The sequence below is a fragment of the Salarias fasciatus genome, chromosome 23, assembly GCF_902148845.1.
Source record: "Salarias fasciatus chromosome 23, fSalaFa1.1, whole genome shotgun sequence".
Lineage (NCBI taxonomy): Eukaryota > Metazoa > Chordata > Actinopteri > Blenniiformes > Blenniidae > Salarias > Salarias fasciatus.
Window position 1 is genome coordinate 37,436,628 of NC_043766.1, and position 17,727 is coordinate 37,454,354.

Sequence of the window (17,727 nt, forward strand, 5' to 3'; positions counted from 1 at the left end):
ATGGTCCACCCTGCAGGAAGAGAGACAGTCAGACAGGAAGAAATGGCATTGGTCAAGACACAACCCATGAGCACCTGTTGTGTGTTCATACCTGAGAGTCTCCAGTGAGCAGTGTGGATCCTCCACTGCCGCTGACAGCTCCTTCACTCCTGAGTCTCCTGGATGGTTGTAGCTCAGGTCCAGCTCTCTCAGATGGGAGGACTTGGATCTCACAGCTGAGACCAGAGAAGCACAGCCTTCCTCTGAGACCAGACACCCTGACAGACTGGAGACACAAACATGGCTGCATCAAGTCAAGAAGGAAGAAGGAAGATCCTCCACATGATCAAGCAGCAGCTGGATCCTGACCTGAGAGCTTCCAGTTTACAGTGAGGACTCTCCAGTCCAAGAGACAGACGCTTCACTCCTGAATCCTGCAGGTCGTTGTTACTCAGGTCCAGATGTGTCAGACTGGAGGACTGAGAGCTGAGAAGTGAGGACAGAGCTCCACAGCTTCTCTCTGACAGACCACAGCAGCTCAACCTGAAGAAGAAGCAACAATGAAAACCACATCAATGTTTGTCATGGACTCAGTTCTCCATCTCTGACTTGGAGCATCACAAACACAGTGAGTGGAGGATGGAAAGCTGCAGCTCTGCAGCTCAACTGAGACTGGAAACTTGAATCTGCCCACATGGAAAAGACATTTAAAAAGCTTCTGAGAAGTTCCATCAATTCCAGTCGTCAGTCTTCATGTTTTATATGGATTATGCTTCAGTCTCATCATTTTTCTTTCTATGAAACACGTGTGGAAGTAAAATCCAGGCATGATTCATTGTCTTCAGCTTGCTTGGTCAGAAAAGCCAGAAGATCTTCTTCTTCATGGACCCCCTCGAAAACGAGATGCTACATCTCAAGGGGCATTCCATTAATAAAACTTCAAAACTTCAAAACTTCATGTGAAATGGCAGAGTAAGCAATGGCTCACTGCAGTCCTCCAGCTGGAGCTGGAGACTCTGTTGTTTTCTGGAAGACTGAAGACAAACCATGTTCCTGAGGCACAGCGGTGATATGAGGCCTCCTGAAAGCAGCAAAGAAATGACTGAAGCCTCTTTTTCACTCTGGGAGATTTTTACTGCTGAGCATTAGCATGAGCATTAATTTTAGCAGTATTAGCACTGAAGTTAACTTTAGCATGAGCTTCAGCACTAGTATTAGCTTTAGCATTAGCATCAGCATTAGGGTTAGCTTTAGTATCAGTAAAGTCTTCTCTGGTCCGTCCAACTCTTGGGTCCCTGGCCCTCCAGCTCCTGATTCCTCCAGCTCCTGGCCCCTGCTGCTCCTGCTCAGCCTCCGCATGACTCCCACTGTCCTCCTCCTCTTCTTCAGCCTGGACATCCTCTTCCTCTGGTTCTGCTGGCCATGGCACCGAGCCAAACAGCCACTCACACCGTAATCACCCCCCTCCATCCCCCTGAACCCCACAGTGCTTTACAACAGCTGTGATGAGGAGAACAGAGATGAAGACCAATGTTTTCAGAGAAGACGCTCATCCAGTCAGCAGAGAGAGAGAGAACACAGGGAGAACATGCAAACCACACAGAAGGACACCAGGCTCTGGCTGGGGTTTGAACTCAGGACCTTGTTGCTATGAGGCAGCAGTGCTGATCACTGCTCCACCGTGCAGCCCTGTCCAAAGGTTTAGTGTATTTCCAGTGTCTATAACCTGCAGGGAGATTCAGCTTTTTTCCTCTGCTTTCTATAAAGTGTGACGAAGCGGCCCATCACTGACAGTGGACAGCATGCTACATGCTACATGCTACATGCTACATGCTACATGCCACATAGCAAACATGTGACTACTTCCTGGTTCTCTCACAAACCTCACTGATTCTCCTCAAACAGTGCTGGAGTTCAGTTGAGGGTTCACTCTTGACAGTCCTCCTCCTGCACATCGGCCCTCATACACTGACCCTCCAGACCACACACACTCACCAGACGCTGCCAATCAGACATGGAGGCTCAAACAGGGCTGCTGCTACAGCCTCGGTCTGATGGGGCACCGGGTGGGGAAATGGCCACCCGACCAGCTGCCGTGGATTTCCTGACCAGTTCTCTATATTTTCTGTTCTTGAAGTGTTTAATGTGAACTTGGGAGACGTCTGTACTTATGAGATGTTCAGTATTTTAGGCTCAGACATGGTAAACATGATGTTCTTTTTATTGAATGGCCACACATATGCCTTTTGTGAATGTGTCATTTTGCGGGTGGCGCCCAGTAGGCAGGGCTTATTGGGGATAAAGCAGTCATTTTCACTGCAAGAAGGAACTGAAATGTTCCGTTCCATCATATATGTTTGGATCATGTGTGTGCCACAGCACTCCAGTCTTGTCAGAGTTCTATTTCCTCTCTCCTGACCACCAGATTGTGCTGCTGAAAGCACTGAATGCACAGTCCCAGTATGGAAACTCGCAGCAGTCACTTGGAATGTCACCAGACATCACCAAAAACAGCAGTAAGTTGTGGTGTCCAACCCCTGGTTGGGGTCCTTTCTTCTTCTGGTGTTCAGTTGGCATCCAGCTTGAAGATTATGGGACAAGGCTGTTGGGCATCATGAGGCTCCGTCTGCTGGAAGCTTTGAGACCGTGTTGGCCGGAACAGAGCATTGGCCCTGCTAAAGCAGACCACACACACATTTTAACATCTGACACACCACACACACATCCATTTTCTGACCACACCACACACACACCCATTCTCTCACTGTCCATCCAGAGTCTCGTCCTCCAAGACAAAAACCTCCTCTGATCAAACGTGATCAGGAACGGTGATGGAGAAACAGCTCAGAAGTAACAGCAACAAAGTCCAGCAGCAGCATGGAAGAGGATGCTCTGATGGGGTCTTGGACAGAGACATGAGAAACAGGCTCTGCTTTTACTGCTGACGATTGGAGTCCAGCGGCTGGTGGAGGAGCGCCTCGCTCCAGTAGCGCATGAGCAATGACATGTGTTCACCGTGAAAGTGATCAGAAACCCATCAATTTCCATATTACATTTCATTTTGTTAGAAACAGTCAGTAGCACCAAAACAATTCATGTACTTGATGAGTTTTGGCCAATATAAGGTCTCAAATAAGTTATTCCACTAAGCAGCTGGTTAACATGTGGAATAATGTAAAGTGAGCTCCTATATTATGGAAAGAAGGGAAAATAAACAGAGCGGAAGGTTTATCTCACTATTTAAGTGACATAAACCCTCACTTTTAAAATTTAAAGGGGCTCTGAGGGTTCGCCCCCAAGCGATCCACTGTCCCAAACAGAGGTCCTGAACTCAGTGCTGGATGGTGTGTGACAGCCTCCTCCGTGAGCCCTTGGCTACAGTGCAAGCCACGCAAGACCAAATTCTTGGTGGCCATTACCTTGGTGAGTGACATACTGGCTTTAAAGGCACATCATGCCTGGAGTGACACTTGGATATTAGGGTTTTCACTCTAAGACTGAACCTTGCTCTTTTCCCACAGGTGCCATCAGCTCTACAGTCTATTCAGCCTATCAGGCTCACATGTTATGGCTCCCTATTGAGCATTCTTCGAGACAGGGTGGAACTGTTGTGCCCAGTAAGAACCCTGGGGTGCTATATTGATACTACCACGGGCATCCTTTCCTCTGAACAGTGTTGGTCTGTTATGGAGGTCCTGATGGAGGCTCTGCTCTCTCCAAGCAGCTCATATTCCACTGGATGGTGGTACCTATCACCATTCTAGTCAGGTGGTGAAAAACCCTCTACCATGTGGTGTGTGCTGCCACTCCACTTTTTGACGATATTTGTTCCGCTGCCTCCTGGGTGATGCCGGCAACTTTTTCCAGGTGTTACAGCATGAACGCCACCACTGCCCATCCACTAGGTGTGGTCCTGGGCTCTACAGAGGCCTCTGAGTGAGCTTGGTCTCTGGGATTCCTACTGACTGTGTTGGGATTCATTCAGTGCTTTCAGCACCGCCCCCTGCTGGTCAGGAGGAAAGAACGAGAATGAAATTCATGAAAGTAACTGTGGTTCTATGAATACGTTATCTTTGCCATGAGGTTGTGCTTTTACTTTCTGGATAATAGTGGATGTTGAAATGTTACAATGTTCCATTGAGATGTTCTACAGATGTTCTGCAGATGTGAGGAGGAGAACAGAGAGTGGTGGGGAATATTTCACAATTAATTTAAAACCTGAGAGTCTCCAGTGAGCAGTGTGGATCCTCCACTGCCGCTGACAGCTCCTTCACTCCTGAGTCTCCTGGATGGTTGTAGCTCAGGTCCAGCTCTCTCAGATGGGAGGACTTGGATCTCACAGCTGAGACCAGAGAAGCACAGCCTTCCTCTGAGACCAGACACCCTGACAGACTGGAGACACAAACATGGCTGCATCAAGTCAAGAAGGAAGAAGGAAGATCCTCCACATGATCAAACAGCAGCTGGATCCTGACCTGAGAGCTTCCAGTTTACAGTGAGGACTCTCCAGTCCAAGAGACAGACGCTTCACTCCTGAATCCTGCAGGTCGTTGTTACTCAGGTCCAGATGTGTCAGACTGGAGGACTGAGAGCTGAGAAGTGAGGACAGAGCTCCACAGCTTCTCTCTGACAGACCACAGCCGCTCAGCCTGAAGAAGAAGCAACAATGAAAACCACATCGATGTTTGTCATGGACTCAGTTCTACATCTCTGACTTGGAGCATCACAAACACAGTGAGTGGAGGATGGAAAGCTGCAGCTCTGCAACTCAACTGAGACTGGAAACTTGAATCTGCCCACATGGGAAAAGACATTTAAAAAGCTTCTGAGAAGTTCCATCAGTTCCAGTCATCAGTCTTCATGTTTTATATGGATTATGCTTCAGTCTCATCATTTTTCTTTCTATTAAACACAAGTGTGGAAGTAAAATCCAGCCATGATTGATTGTCTCCAGCTTGTTTGGACAGAAAAGCCAGAAGATCTTCTTCTTCATGTGAAATGTCAGAGTAGGCAACGGCTCATTGCAGTCCTCCAGCTGGAGCTGGAGACTCTGTTGTTTTCTGGAAGATTGAAGACAAACCATGTTCCTGAGGCACAGCGGTGATATGAGGTCTCCTGAAAGCAGCGAGGAAATGACTGAAGCCTCTTTTTCACTCTGGGAGCGTTTTACTGCTGAGTATTAGCTTTAGCTTTGGTATTAGCATTAGCTATCGTATTTGCATTAGTATTAGCTTCAGCATTAGCTTCAGCATTAGCTTTAGCATTAGCTTTAGCGGGAGCACTAGTATTAGCATCAGCTTTAACAGTAGCAATAGTATTAGCATTTGTTTTAGCATTAGCTTTAGGAGTAGCACTGGCATTAGCATTAGTACTAGCATTAGCTATAGCATTAGGATTATTTTTAACATTACCATTACCATTAGCAGAAGCACAGGCATTAGCATCAGCATTAGGAATAGCTGTAGTATTACCGTTATCATTGGGATCAGCGATGGCATCAGCATTAATGTTAGTATTATCATTAGCATTAGCTTTAGCATCAGTACTAGCATTACCGTCAGCATTATGATTAGCGTTAGCATCAGCATTCCCCCCTTCTCCCGCCTGACCCCTCCGAATGCAGGCCACACACACACATTTTAACATCTGTCACACCACACACACACCCATTCTCTGACCACACCACACACACACACATTCTCTCACTGTCCATCCAGAGTCTTGTCCTCCAAGACAAAAACCTCTTCTGATCAAACGTGATCAGGAACAGTGATGGAGAAACAGCTCAGAAGTAACAGCAACAAAGTCCAGCAGCAGCATGGAAGAGGATGCTCTGATGGGGTCTTGGACAGAGACATGAGAAACAGGCTCTGCTTTTACTGCTGACGATTGGAGTCCAGCGGCTGGTGGAGGAGCGACTCGCTCCAGTAGCGCATGAGCAATGACATGTGTTCACCGTGAAAGTGATCAGAAACCGATCAATTTCCATATTACATTTCATTTTGTTAGAAACAGTCAGTAGCACCAAAACAATTCATGTACTTGATGAGTTTTGGCCAATATAAGGTCTCAAATAAGTTATTCCACTAAGCAGCTGGTTAACATGTGGAATAATGTAAAGTGAGCTCCTATATTATGGAAAGAAGGGAAAATAAACAGAGCGGAAGGTTTATCTCACTATTTAAGTGACATAAACCCTCACTTTTAAAATTTAAAGGGGCTCTGAGGGTTCGCCCCCAAGCGATCCACTGTCCCCAACAGAGGTCCTGAACTCAGTGCTGGATGGTGTGTGTCAGCCTCCCCCGTGAGCCCTTGGCTACAGTGCAAGCCACGCAAGACCAAATTCTTGGTGGCCATTACCTTGGTGAGTGGCATACTGGCTTTAAAGGCCCATCATGCCTGGAGTGACACTTGGATATTAGGGTTTTCACTCTAAGACTGAACCTTGCTCTTTTCCCACAGGTGCCATCAGCTCTACAGTCTATTCAGCCTATCAGGCTCACATGTTATGGCTCCCTATTGAGCATTCTTCGAGACAGGGTGGAACTGTTGTGCCCAGTAAGAACCCTGGGGTGCTATATTGATACTACCACGGGCATCCTTTCCTCTGAACAGTGTTGGTCTGTTATGGAGGTCCTGATGGAGGCTCTGCTCTCTCCAAGCAGCTCATATTCCACTGGATGGTGGTACCTTTCACCATTCTAGTCAGGTAGTGAAAAACCCTCTACCATGTGGTGTGTGCTGCCACTCCACTTTTTGACGATATTTGTTCCGCTGCCTCCTGGGTGATGCCGGCAACTTTTTCCAGGTGTTACAGCATGAACGCCACCACTGCCCATCCACTAGGTGTGGTCCTGGGCTCTACAGAGGCCTCTGAGTGAGCTTGGTCTCTGGGATTCCTCCTGACTGTGTTGGGATTCATTCAGTGCTTTCAGCACCGCCCCCTGCTGGTCAGGAGGAAAGAACGAGAATGAAATTCATGAAAGTAACTGTGGTTCTATGAATACGTTATCTTTGCCATGAGGTTGTGCTTTTACTTTCTGGATAATAGTGGATGTTGAAATGTTACAATGTTCCATTGAGATGTTCTACAGATGTTCTGCAGATGTGAGGAGGAGAACAGAGAGTGGTGGGGAATATTTCACAATTAATTTAAAACCTGAGAGTCTCCAGTGAGCAGTGTGGATCCTCCACTGCCGCTGACAGCTCCTTCACTCCTGAGTCTCCTGGATGGTTGTAGCTCAGGTCCAGCTCTCTCAGATGGGAGGACTTGGATCTCACAGCTGAGACCAGAGAAGCACAGCCTTCCTCTGAGACCAGACACCCTGACAGACTGGAGACACAAACATGGCTGCATCAAGTCAAGAAGGAAGAAGGAAGATCCTCCACATGATCAAACAGCAGCTGGATCCTGACCTGAGAGCTTCCAGTTTACAGTGAGGACTCTCCAGTCCAAGAGACAGACACTTCACTCCTGAATCCTGCAGGTCGTTGTTACTCAGGTCCAGATGTGTCAGACTGGAGGACTGAGAGCTGAGAAGTGAGGACAGAGCTCCACAGCTTCTCTCTGACAGACCACAGCCGCTCAGCCTGAAGAAGAAGCAACAATGAAAACCACATCGATGTTTGTCATGGACTCAGTTCTACATCTCTGACTTGGAGCATCACAAACACAGTGAGTGGAGGATGGAAAGCTGCTGCTCTGCAGCTCAGCTGAGACTGGAAACTTGAATCTGCCCACATGGGAAAAGACATTTAAAAAGCTTCTGAGAAGTTCCATCAGTTCCAGTCATCAGTCTTCATGTTTTATATGGATTATGCTTCAGTCTCATCATTTTTCTTTCTATTAAACACAAGTGTGGAAGTAAAATCCAGCTTTGATTGATTGTCTCCAGCTTGTTTGGACAGAAAAGCCAGAAGATCTTCTTCTTCATGTGAAATGTCAGAGTAGGCAACGGCTCATTGCAGTCCTCCAGCTGGAGCTGGAGACTCTGTTGTTTTCTGGAAGATTGAAGACAAACCATGTTCCTGAGGCACAGCGGTGATATGAGGTCTCCTGAAAGCAGCGAGGAAATGACTGAAGCCTCTTTTTCACTCTGGGAGCGTTTTACTGCTGAGTATTAGCTTTAGCTTTGGTATTAGCATTAGCTATCGTATTTGCATTAGTATTAGCTTCAGCATTAGCTTCAGCATTAGCTTTAGCATTAGCTTTAGCGGTAGCACTAGTATTAGCATCAGCTTTAACAGTAGCAATAGTATTAGCATTTGTTTTAGCATTAGCTTTAGGAGTTGCACTGGCATTAGCATTAGTACTAGCATTAGCTATAGCATTAGGATTATTTTTAACATTACCATTACCATTAGCAGAAGCACAGGCATTAGCATCAGCATTAGAAATAGCTGTAGTATTACCGTTATCTTTGGGATCAGCGATGGCATCAGCATTAATGTTAGTATTATCATTAGCATTAGCTTTAGCATCAGTACTAGCATTACCGTCAGCATTATGATTAGCGTTAGCATCAGCATTCCCCCCTTCTCCCGCCTGACCCCTCCGAATGCAGGCCACACACACACATTTTAACAACTGTCACACCACACACACATCCATTCTCTGACCACACCACACACACACACATTCTCTCACTGTCCATCCAGAATCTCGTCCTCCAAGACAAAAGCCTCATCTGGTCAAACATGATCAGGAACAGTGATGGAGAAACAGCTCAGAAGTAACAACAACAAAGTCCAGCAGCAGCATGGAGGAGGATGCTCTGATGGACTCTTGAACAGAGCCATGAGAAACAGGCTCTGCTTTTACTGCTGACGATTGGAGCCGAGCAGCTGGTGGAGGAGCGCCTCGCTCCAGCAGCGCATGAGCAATGACATGTTTTCACCATAAAAGCTATCAGAAACCGATCAATTTCCAAATTATATTGAAATTTCGTGCAAATCAGTCTGTAAGACTAAAAAAAATCATGTATTTAATGAGTTTTGGCCAATAAAAGGTCTCAAATAAGTTATTCCACTCAGCAGCTGGTTAGCATGTGGAATAATGTATAGTGAGCTCTTGTATTCCGGAAAGAAGGGAAAATAAACAGAGCCGAGGGTTTATCTCACTATTTAAGTGACATAAACCCTCACTTTTAAAATTTAAGTGAATAGTGATTCTACATGACCTGGTGTTCCTGTTCTCCTCATGAGAATATTTAAAAGTGCCACAAGAGTTCAGCATCTTTTCCACTTATATTGCATTTGGATGGTAAAACAGGCATTTTTAAAACATCCCAGCACCCACTGTCATGGCTGTACATGGTTGGGACTGATCCACTGATCCTGTCTTTGAGTGACAGTTTGTTCCAGCTCAGCCCGTGACCGGTGAAGGAGGTGGTCGTACTCTCCTGGCACATGGCGCCTCTCGTGAGAGAGGAAGCAGGAACTGCTATGACGCCATTCCCTCTCCTGAATGTAGTTTCAGCTAGACCTTGTTGGCCCTGTTGTCGTGCCTCTGCTGTGTCGGCGGCGTACGCCCCCCTCCCTCAGCTTATAGCACTGGCCCTGTCTTCTGACACACTGAGTGACATTGTGGCCACTGCACTGGGTGGTGACTGGCCATTCCCTCTCCTGGACGTAGCTTCACCAAGCTTTACTCATGCTTCCTGTTAGCAGGCGGCCCTGAGCTGTAGATCCTGCCGGTACCCCTCTGGGTCCCCTAGGGGCTGGAGGGGGGAGACTGACATCCCTGAGCCTGCTGCTATTGCTCTCCTGAAGGAGCTGGTTGGACGGATTCTGCTCACATCCCAAGTGGCACTGTTGCTTGATGCTCAGGGTGCCACAGCAGCACCTCCTGGTCCTGACCGATTGAAGGATGGGTCTTCCCCTCAAGGGACTCCCATTGGGTGTGGCCCCAGCCTGCAATATGACTGTCACCATGGATGCCAGTCTCTCCAGATTGGTGTGCTGTCTGCTGAAACAGGGCTGTCAGGAGAAAGTGGTCTGTGTGGGGCAGCATAGATCACATCAGCACACCAGAGCTGAGAGTCGCACACCTGGCCCTGAGATGCTTCTTGGCCATATCTGAGAGGGAGGGACATATTTGTACAGCCAGACCACACCTCAGTCATCTCCCACATCAACCACCAGGGCGGCACAAGGCCCGTCTGGTTGTTGTAGGCCTCCTAGTGGTGTCACAGGAGAGTGGTGTCCTGTCTGGCCAGTCTGTGGGTCCTGTATCTGCCAGGGCCTGAACTCACTAGCGGACTCTCTCATGTCAGGATCCTACACCAACAGAGTGGTGCCTCCACATGAGGGTGGTGTGCATAATTTAGAGTTACTTCAGAGGAACACACCCCAAAGAATTTGTCAGGAGGACCACATGCTGTTGCCGGAGGCCCCCTTTTATCCCCAGCTCAGATATGGTTTATCGTGCTGCAGACTCTACTGCAGTCCACCTCACTGGCTCTGCTTTTATGTTTGGCGACTGGAAGACCTGACTGGCTGCTGAGCAGCTGTATGGAGCCCGTCAGGCGGATCATTCTGACTGTCAGAGCACCGTCCACCCAGCTGCAGCCTGACAGTAGGTAGAAAGTTGTTGAGTGGTGCAGCATCTGCAGGCAGGACCCACTGCTTTGCCCGATCCCTGCGATCTTGGATACTTGCAGGTTCCTCTGGGGGAGTCGACCTCCATCTACCCTGAGGGTGACTGTGGCAGCAATGTCAGCCCAGCTTGATAGAGGTGCAATACCACAGTGGGAACTAAGACCTTTCTGAAGGGGGCTCTGAGGGTTCGCCCCCAAGCGATCCATTGTCCCCAACAGAGCCACGCAAGACCACATTCTTGGTGGCCGTTACCTTGGTCAGTGACATACTCATTTTAACAGCCCATCATGCCTGGAGTGACACCTGGATATCAGGGTTTCCACTCTAAGACTGAACCTTGCTCTTTTCCCACAGGTGCTGTCAGGTCTACAGTCTATTCAGCCTATCAGGCTCACATGTTATGGCTCCCTATTGAGCGTTCCTCGAGACAGGGTGGAACTGTTGTGCTCAGTAAGAACCCTGGGATGCTATATTGAAGCTACCATGGGCATTCATTCCTCTGAACAGCGTTAGTCTGAAATGGAGGTCCTGATGGAGGCTCTGCTTTCTCCAAGCAGCACTTGTTCCACTGGATCATGGATACCTTTCATCATTCTTGTCAGGTGGTGAAAAACCCTCTACCATGTGGTGTGTGCTGCCACTCCACCTTTCAATGACATTTGTTCCGCTGCCTCCTGGCCACTTTCTGGTGGTCAGGAGGAAATAACTACAATGAAATTTATGAAAGTAACTGTGGTTCTATGAATATGTTGTCTTTGCCATGAGGTTGTGTGTTTACTTTCTGGATCATAGTGGATGTTGAGACATTACAATGTACCATTGAGATGTTCTGCAGATGTGGAGGAGAACAGAGAGTGGTGGAATTTATTTAACAATCATGTCAGAACCTGAGAGTCTCCAGTGAACAGTGTGGATCCTCCACTGCCGCTGACAGCTCCTTCACTCCTGAGTCTCCTGGATGGTTGTAGCTCAGGTCCAGCTCTCTCAGATGGGAGGACTTGGATCTCACAGCTGAGACCAGAGAAGCACAGCCTTCCTCTGAGACCAGACACCCTGACAGACTGGAGACACAAACATGGCTGCATCAAGTCAAGAAGGAAGAAGGAAGATCCTCCACATGATCAAACAGCAGCTGGATCCTGACCTGAGAGCTTCCAGTTTACAGTGAGGACTCTCCAGTCCAAGAGACAGACGCTTCACTCCTGAATCCTGCAGCTCGTTGTGACTCAGGTCCAGATGTGTCAGACTGGAGGACTGAGAGCTGAGAACTGAGGACAGAGCTCCACAGCTTCTCTCTGACAGACCACAGCAGCTCAACCTGAGGAAGAAGAAACAATGAAAACCAGCTGACTGGACATCAGGGACAGAATGATACGGGTTTAATATCAAGTCCTAAATATTTTTGCACAACTAAATATAAGTGCTTGCAGATAATTTCAGTTTGTATTTATACATTGTGTTTTGCCATCCTGCAAAAAAAAAAAAAAAAAAAAAAAAATCTGAAAATTTAACATTTCTTAAAGTAAAGAGAATCATTTTCATGGTTTTAAAAATTATTTGTATTTATAGAGAAAAAGAAGTTGCTTTGCAAACATCCTGTTCACATACAGACACAAACCAGCATGAAAGAGTGTGAAGTTCCAGTGGAGAACTCTGTCAGTGACAGTGAGCTGCCTGATCTGACCTGTTCCTACACAGAAGACACTCATGGACTCAGCCGCTGTTTGGACCACAATCACCACCTGCTGACAAACACACCCTGCATCATGTGACATTTTTAAAGTTAGACACTCTAGATCTGGGCTACTCAACCCGCGGCCCGCTGTAACGGTGCGGCCCACGGCTGATTGTAAGCAGTGAAAAAAAATATATACTTTTAATGAGGAAAAAAACGTTTCTGATGTGCGGACACCAGAGGGCAGTGTGTTTGACCTGCTGACAGCAGGCAGATAAGTGTTGCAACTGCGGGGCTGTACCAGCTGGTGGCGGTAATGCGCCAATAGGCTGTTTGCTCACTGCCGAAAACAAAAGACTCAAAGAAGACCGATCGCAGTGGAGTTCATGGCTGCCGCCGGTAAAATTAAACTAAAGTTATGTGATGAACACAGGAAAGTTCAACCGTCATGGGAGGAAGAATTTGCTTTTCTGGAGGTAAATAACAAGCCAGCCTTTCTTTGCCAGAAACCGTCCATTCCTAAACGAGCGAATCTTCAGCGTCGCCACGACAGCTGTCAGGAATTTATTACAGCAGGACTGCGCCGCTCAACCTGTGACAACACTGCCACTATTCTGTAACTGAGACACTTCCGAAAGTTTAGTTTTTCTTATTATTAATCCTCCGTGAATTTGACTTTGCTAAGAAATGTGACACATCGTCCTGATTTCAGGAGAGGGTAATTGTTTTAGCTGTGACCTTCTGTGGGGCTGCTGTTGCACAGTTTCTGTGAGTGATGCACACCTGTGTTTTCTTCTGTCATTGTTCTCCAAAAAGTAAGTCACCTGCAGAGCTATGTTTCTATGCTTTACAATGATTGGTTTTTTTTTGTTTGTTTTTTTTTTTTTTTTTTGCCACCGGTGATCTTTTTTGTGATGCACAAGATTTAATTTTTACTTCATTTATTTTTTGCAGGAGTAGGCCAATTATTTTTGTAAAGAATCCCTGAATTTATTTGCTTTTTTGTTGTAATTTAGTGAATTTCTCAAACGCATTGCTTGAAAAATATTTAAAATACTTATGTTTTGTTACAAAAAGTGCTCATATGTGTAGTAAGTATATTCATATTTTGTGAATAAAGCCTCATTTTATAATTTGATATCTGACTTTTTTTAAATGTCATGCCATTTCACCTTTTTGCTTTTTATTGGAAATGCAGAGGAAAACAGCCACAAATAGATCTATAAGGCTTAGTGTAATGTATTTTCAACAAAGTCTTATTTTAGTTTTACAAAAGACTAATGTAGTTGTCTTTCTATTGTAATGCATTTAAAATTTCATTATTGAATATTAATTACATTATTTAAATGTCTTTTACATAATTCAGTCATATAAATTAGCAAACCTAGGTTGCGGCCCACGCAAACAGAAATGTTTTTCTATGTGGCCCACGAGCAGCGGTAAGTTGAGTAGCCCTGCTCTAGATTGTATAGACAGACTCAGTCAACCTCTTTCTGCAACGTCTCTGCCCCCCACCCCACACACACACACACAGACACACACCATCACCACCACCGCAGCTGTGAAAGGCTGAGGGAGAGTTTTTGTGCACCCATCCACAAAATAACGGCCCCTGTCGTTCTTTGTTTCTGCCTCTGACAAGGCTTAAAGAATACTATTGTCACCAGGCCTCGTCCAGGGTTAAATTTTAAACAAGTTCTTTTGATGAGAAAACTCTGCCTGAAAACTCGTCCCGCCCCGTTTAGAGCAGCACCACAAAATGGACATCTAAGCATGTCTGAACTGTGATGTGCTGTGACTTGACTCTTTTGAACAAAATTCCGAGAAAATTCCCAAAAACAGGGAAAATTTTTCCCCATGTATTCCGGATGAGAGTTGCTCAAATAACACACAAAAATAATCCCTGAACAACTCCATCGTGCCTCTCCATACTTTCACGTACAGACTCCATTAAAATCTTAAAAAGTAGGCATGTTTGTCCTCTGTTCTGATGAGAAAACTTCATTTTAATGTCTTCTTCCAAATTTAGACTGTGAGCTTTAAAGTGTGCTCAGAATTTCAACCATTTTGGAGTTTATCATGGGTGTGTATTGGAGAGGCAAGAGTGGGAGAGCGGCAGTTAGAGTGTCAGAGGCTCTCCATTTAAACATTTTTTTTCCCCTCATCCCCACGGTCACATTTGTTCCTCAATTGTCACAATCAAAATTTAGATCAAAATGGAGGTACAGTCGTCGTGATTCTCAAAATGCTTTCATTTTTTTCTCTATCTCAAACGGTTCTCTCTCCAGAGGTATTTGTTAGACGAGAGTGCAGAATTTTCTCCCATCCGCTCCATGCATTTTGGAGACGCCTGAATCCAAAACTTGACACATCTTTACACACTCACTGTGGCTGAATGCATGATCCTACAGACATGAAACTTTCAGGATAAATCCATGAAAGGCTTCTGACGCTCACAGTGGGAAAATAAAATCAATTTCACCTCTCGGTTCTGGAGAAACACTTCTTCAAACATGCCCACTGCATGAAAAAGTGCTGATTCACTGTCATGGCTGCTGTACAGCTGGTCTCCATGGCAACAGACACATCTGTTGTGCTGACTGCTGCTTGATTAGTCTGGATTTTTCCATTAAGACTGGAGCTCTATTGATCCTCTGTTACTCTGACACTGACTCTACTGTTTTTACTGTTGATACAACTTTATTGATCCTTTTTACTCTCAATGGCATCTCAGTGATGTCTTAGTGCTTTTTTAATGATTTCAGATTTATTTTTTTTTAACATTCAAGTTTGTTAGGGAACAAAATTCATTGAAGAACACTTTTCCTGCTTTTTTTCACCGAAATCAATTTTCAACCTTTTATTTTCAAATTTACAAGTTATTTCAAGCTTTTTTTTCCCAGTGTTTTTTTTACACTCTTTTTTCTCTTCTCGTCTTTTCTGGAAGAGGATGGAGGCGTGGCAGTGGGCTCATTGTGTAGTGGCTCAATGCTCTTTAGCATCAAATGCCATTTTTTTTCGTGTGCTATATTGTACTGTAGTGACACATAAAGAACTTTGATATTTATTGAACTTTTTTTTTCTTGCCAAGTTGAAACTCTACTCCCCTTTAATGGTCTGCAGGGGGGAGAACACTATTCCTGATTGAACTAATGTTGTGCCATCAGAGTTATAAAGATGAGAACAAAATTCAAAAATGACACTTCAGAGACTTAAAAGCAGTGCTGTACTTCACATCTGTGAACAGGATGTTTGCAATGGAACTTTTATCTTCTTTTTTTTTGTTTTCTTTTTATTAACAAATGAAAACCTTGCTTTTTGGCATATTTTTGTTTGAGGGGATGGCAAAATTTGGTTTACAATAATATTGAACTCATCATGTTCTCTATATTTGTTCATAAAGTACGTACAGAGCTTTGCTGGAGGCTTCAACCACTGGCAGCAGCTTCAGAAGAGCCTCCTCTGAAGCAGAGTATTTCTTCAGGTCAAACTCCTTCAGATCTTCTTCTGATGACAGTAAGATAAAGACCAGAGCTGACCACTGAGCAGGAGACAGTTCATCTGTGGAGAGACGTCCTGATCTCAGGGACTGTTGGATCTCCTCCACCAGAGAACCATCATTCAGTTCATTCAGACAGTGGAGCAGATTGATACTTCTCTCTGCAGACAGACTCTCACTCAGCTTCTCCTTGATGTACTGGACTGTTTTCTGATTGGACTGTGAGCTACTTCCTGTCTGTGTCAGCAGATCTTGAATTGGACTCTGATTGGTCTCCAGTGAAAGACCCAGGAGGAAGCGGAGGAACAAGTCCAGGTGTCCATTTGGACTCTTCAAGGCCTCGTCCACTGCTGTCTGATGGAGACGGTGGAGTTTAGGTTTCTTCAACACTTTTGGCCACCTGAAAACTGGTACCTTTTTCATCAGGTTGATTCCAGAGTTGATGAAGGTCTGATGGACATGAAGAGCAGCCAGAAACTCCTGAAGGCTCAGATGGATGAAGCAGAACACAGACGTCTGGAGGCCTTTCTCCTTTTTAAAGATCTTTGTGAACATTCCTGAATACTTTAAGGCTACCTCAAGGTCAATGCCAGACTTTTTCAGGTCACGGTCATAGAAGATCAGGTTTCCTTCATCCAGATGATCAAAAGCCAGTTTTCCCAGAGACTCTGTCATCTTCTTGCTCTCTGGACTCCAGGTTTCACGTGAGGCAGTATTGTCATCATATTTGACCTTGTTTCTTTCAGCCTGGACCACCAGGTGGCGGATGTACACCTCAGTCAGGGTCTTGGGCAGCTCTCCTCCCTCTCTGCTTTTCAGCTCCTCCTCCAGAACTTCAGCAGTGATCCAGCAGAAGACCGGGATGTGGCACATGATGTGGAGGCTTCGGGAGGTCTTGATGTGGGAGATGATCCTGCTGGCCTGCTCCTCCTCTCTGAACCTCCTCCTGAAGTACTCCTCCTTCTGGGGGTCGGTGAACCCTCGGACCTCTGTCACCATGTCCACACAGTCAGCAGGGATCTGATTGGCTGCTGCAGGTCGTGTGGTGATCCAGAGGCGAGCAGAGGGAAGCAGTCTCCCCCTGATGAGGCTTGTCAGCAGAACATCCACTGAAGTGGACTTTCTAATGTCAGTCAGGAACTTAGTCTTGTGGAAGTCCAGAGGGAGTCGACACTCATCCAGACCATCAAAGATGAAGATCACCTGGAATTCTTCGAAGCTGCAGATTCCTGCTTCTTCTGTTTCAGTGAAGAAGTGATGAACAAGTTCCACCAAGCTGAACTTCTCCTCCTTCACTACATTCAGCTCTCTGAAGGTGAATGGAAATATGAAGTGGACGTCCTGGTTGTCTTTGTCTTCAGCCCAGTCCAGAGTGAACTTCTGTGTCAGGACTGTTTTCCCAATGCCAGCCACTCCCTTTGTCAGCACTGTTCTGATTGGTTGAGATCTTCCAGGTGGGCCTTTAAAGATGTCTCCTGGTCTGATGCTTGTTTCTGCTCTGTCTGCTGTTGTGGATGCTGTTTCAATCTGTCTGACCTCATGTTCCTGATTGACCTCTGCAGCCCCTCCCTCTGTGATGTGGAGCTCTGTGTAGATCTGGTTCAGGAGGGTCGGCCTTCCTTGTATCGCGACTCCCTCAAACACACATTGGAACCTCCTCTTCAGGTTGGACTTGAGTTTCTTGTGACACCTCTTAGATGTTGCTGACAAACAAACCATTTGAGAGCAATCTTTCCCTAATTATTTTTTTCAGAGACAAAAGAAAACAACTAGATTTGAGTAATGTTCGTAGTGTTGTATGTAAGGCTTTGCTTACATACAGTACATCACCAGAAACAAGGACATCTTCGTTTTGACATTTGGGTTTTTATAATCACAGATAATCAACGTGAAACAGGTGCTCTGTAAGAGGTTACCTAATAAAGAATGACAAATTATTTTCTCCTGTTTGTTTTCTCCTCAGCTCATTGGGCTG

At 45.8% G+C, this 17,727-nt stretch overlaps 2 protein-coding genes across 2 annotated transcripts in view; one reads left to right on the forward strand and one right to left on the reverse strand.

Moving 5' to 3' along the window:
* LOC115382197 (NLR family CARD domain-containing protein 3-like) overlaps nt 1–17,727 on the forward strand; it is a gene marked incomplete at its 3' end in the record, with an annotated part of 1,183,065 nt that overhangs the window by 1,113,661 nt on the left and 51,677 nt on the right.
* The window catches only part of LOC115381316 (NLR family CARD domain-containing protein 3-like), a 43,719-nt gene that overhangs the window by 17,658 nt on the left and 8,334 nt on the right, over nt 1–17,727 (reverse strand). Inside the window, exons 3-6 of the mRNA XM_030082595.1 lie at nt 16,167–17,488; nt 15,664–16,133; nt 7,396–7,569; nt 7,139–7,312 (exon numbers count right to left, since the gene is read on the reverse strand). Of these exons, the coding sequence (XP_029938455.1) occupies nt 7,139–7,312; nt 7,396–7,569; nt 15,664–16,133; nt 16,167–17,488 (2,140 nt within the window). The remainder of the gene's footprint in view (nt 1–7,138; nt 7,313–7,395; nt 7,570–15,663; nt 16,134–16,166; nt 17,489–17,727) is intronic.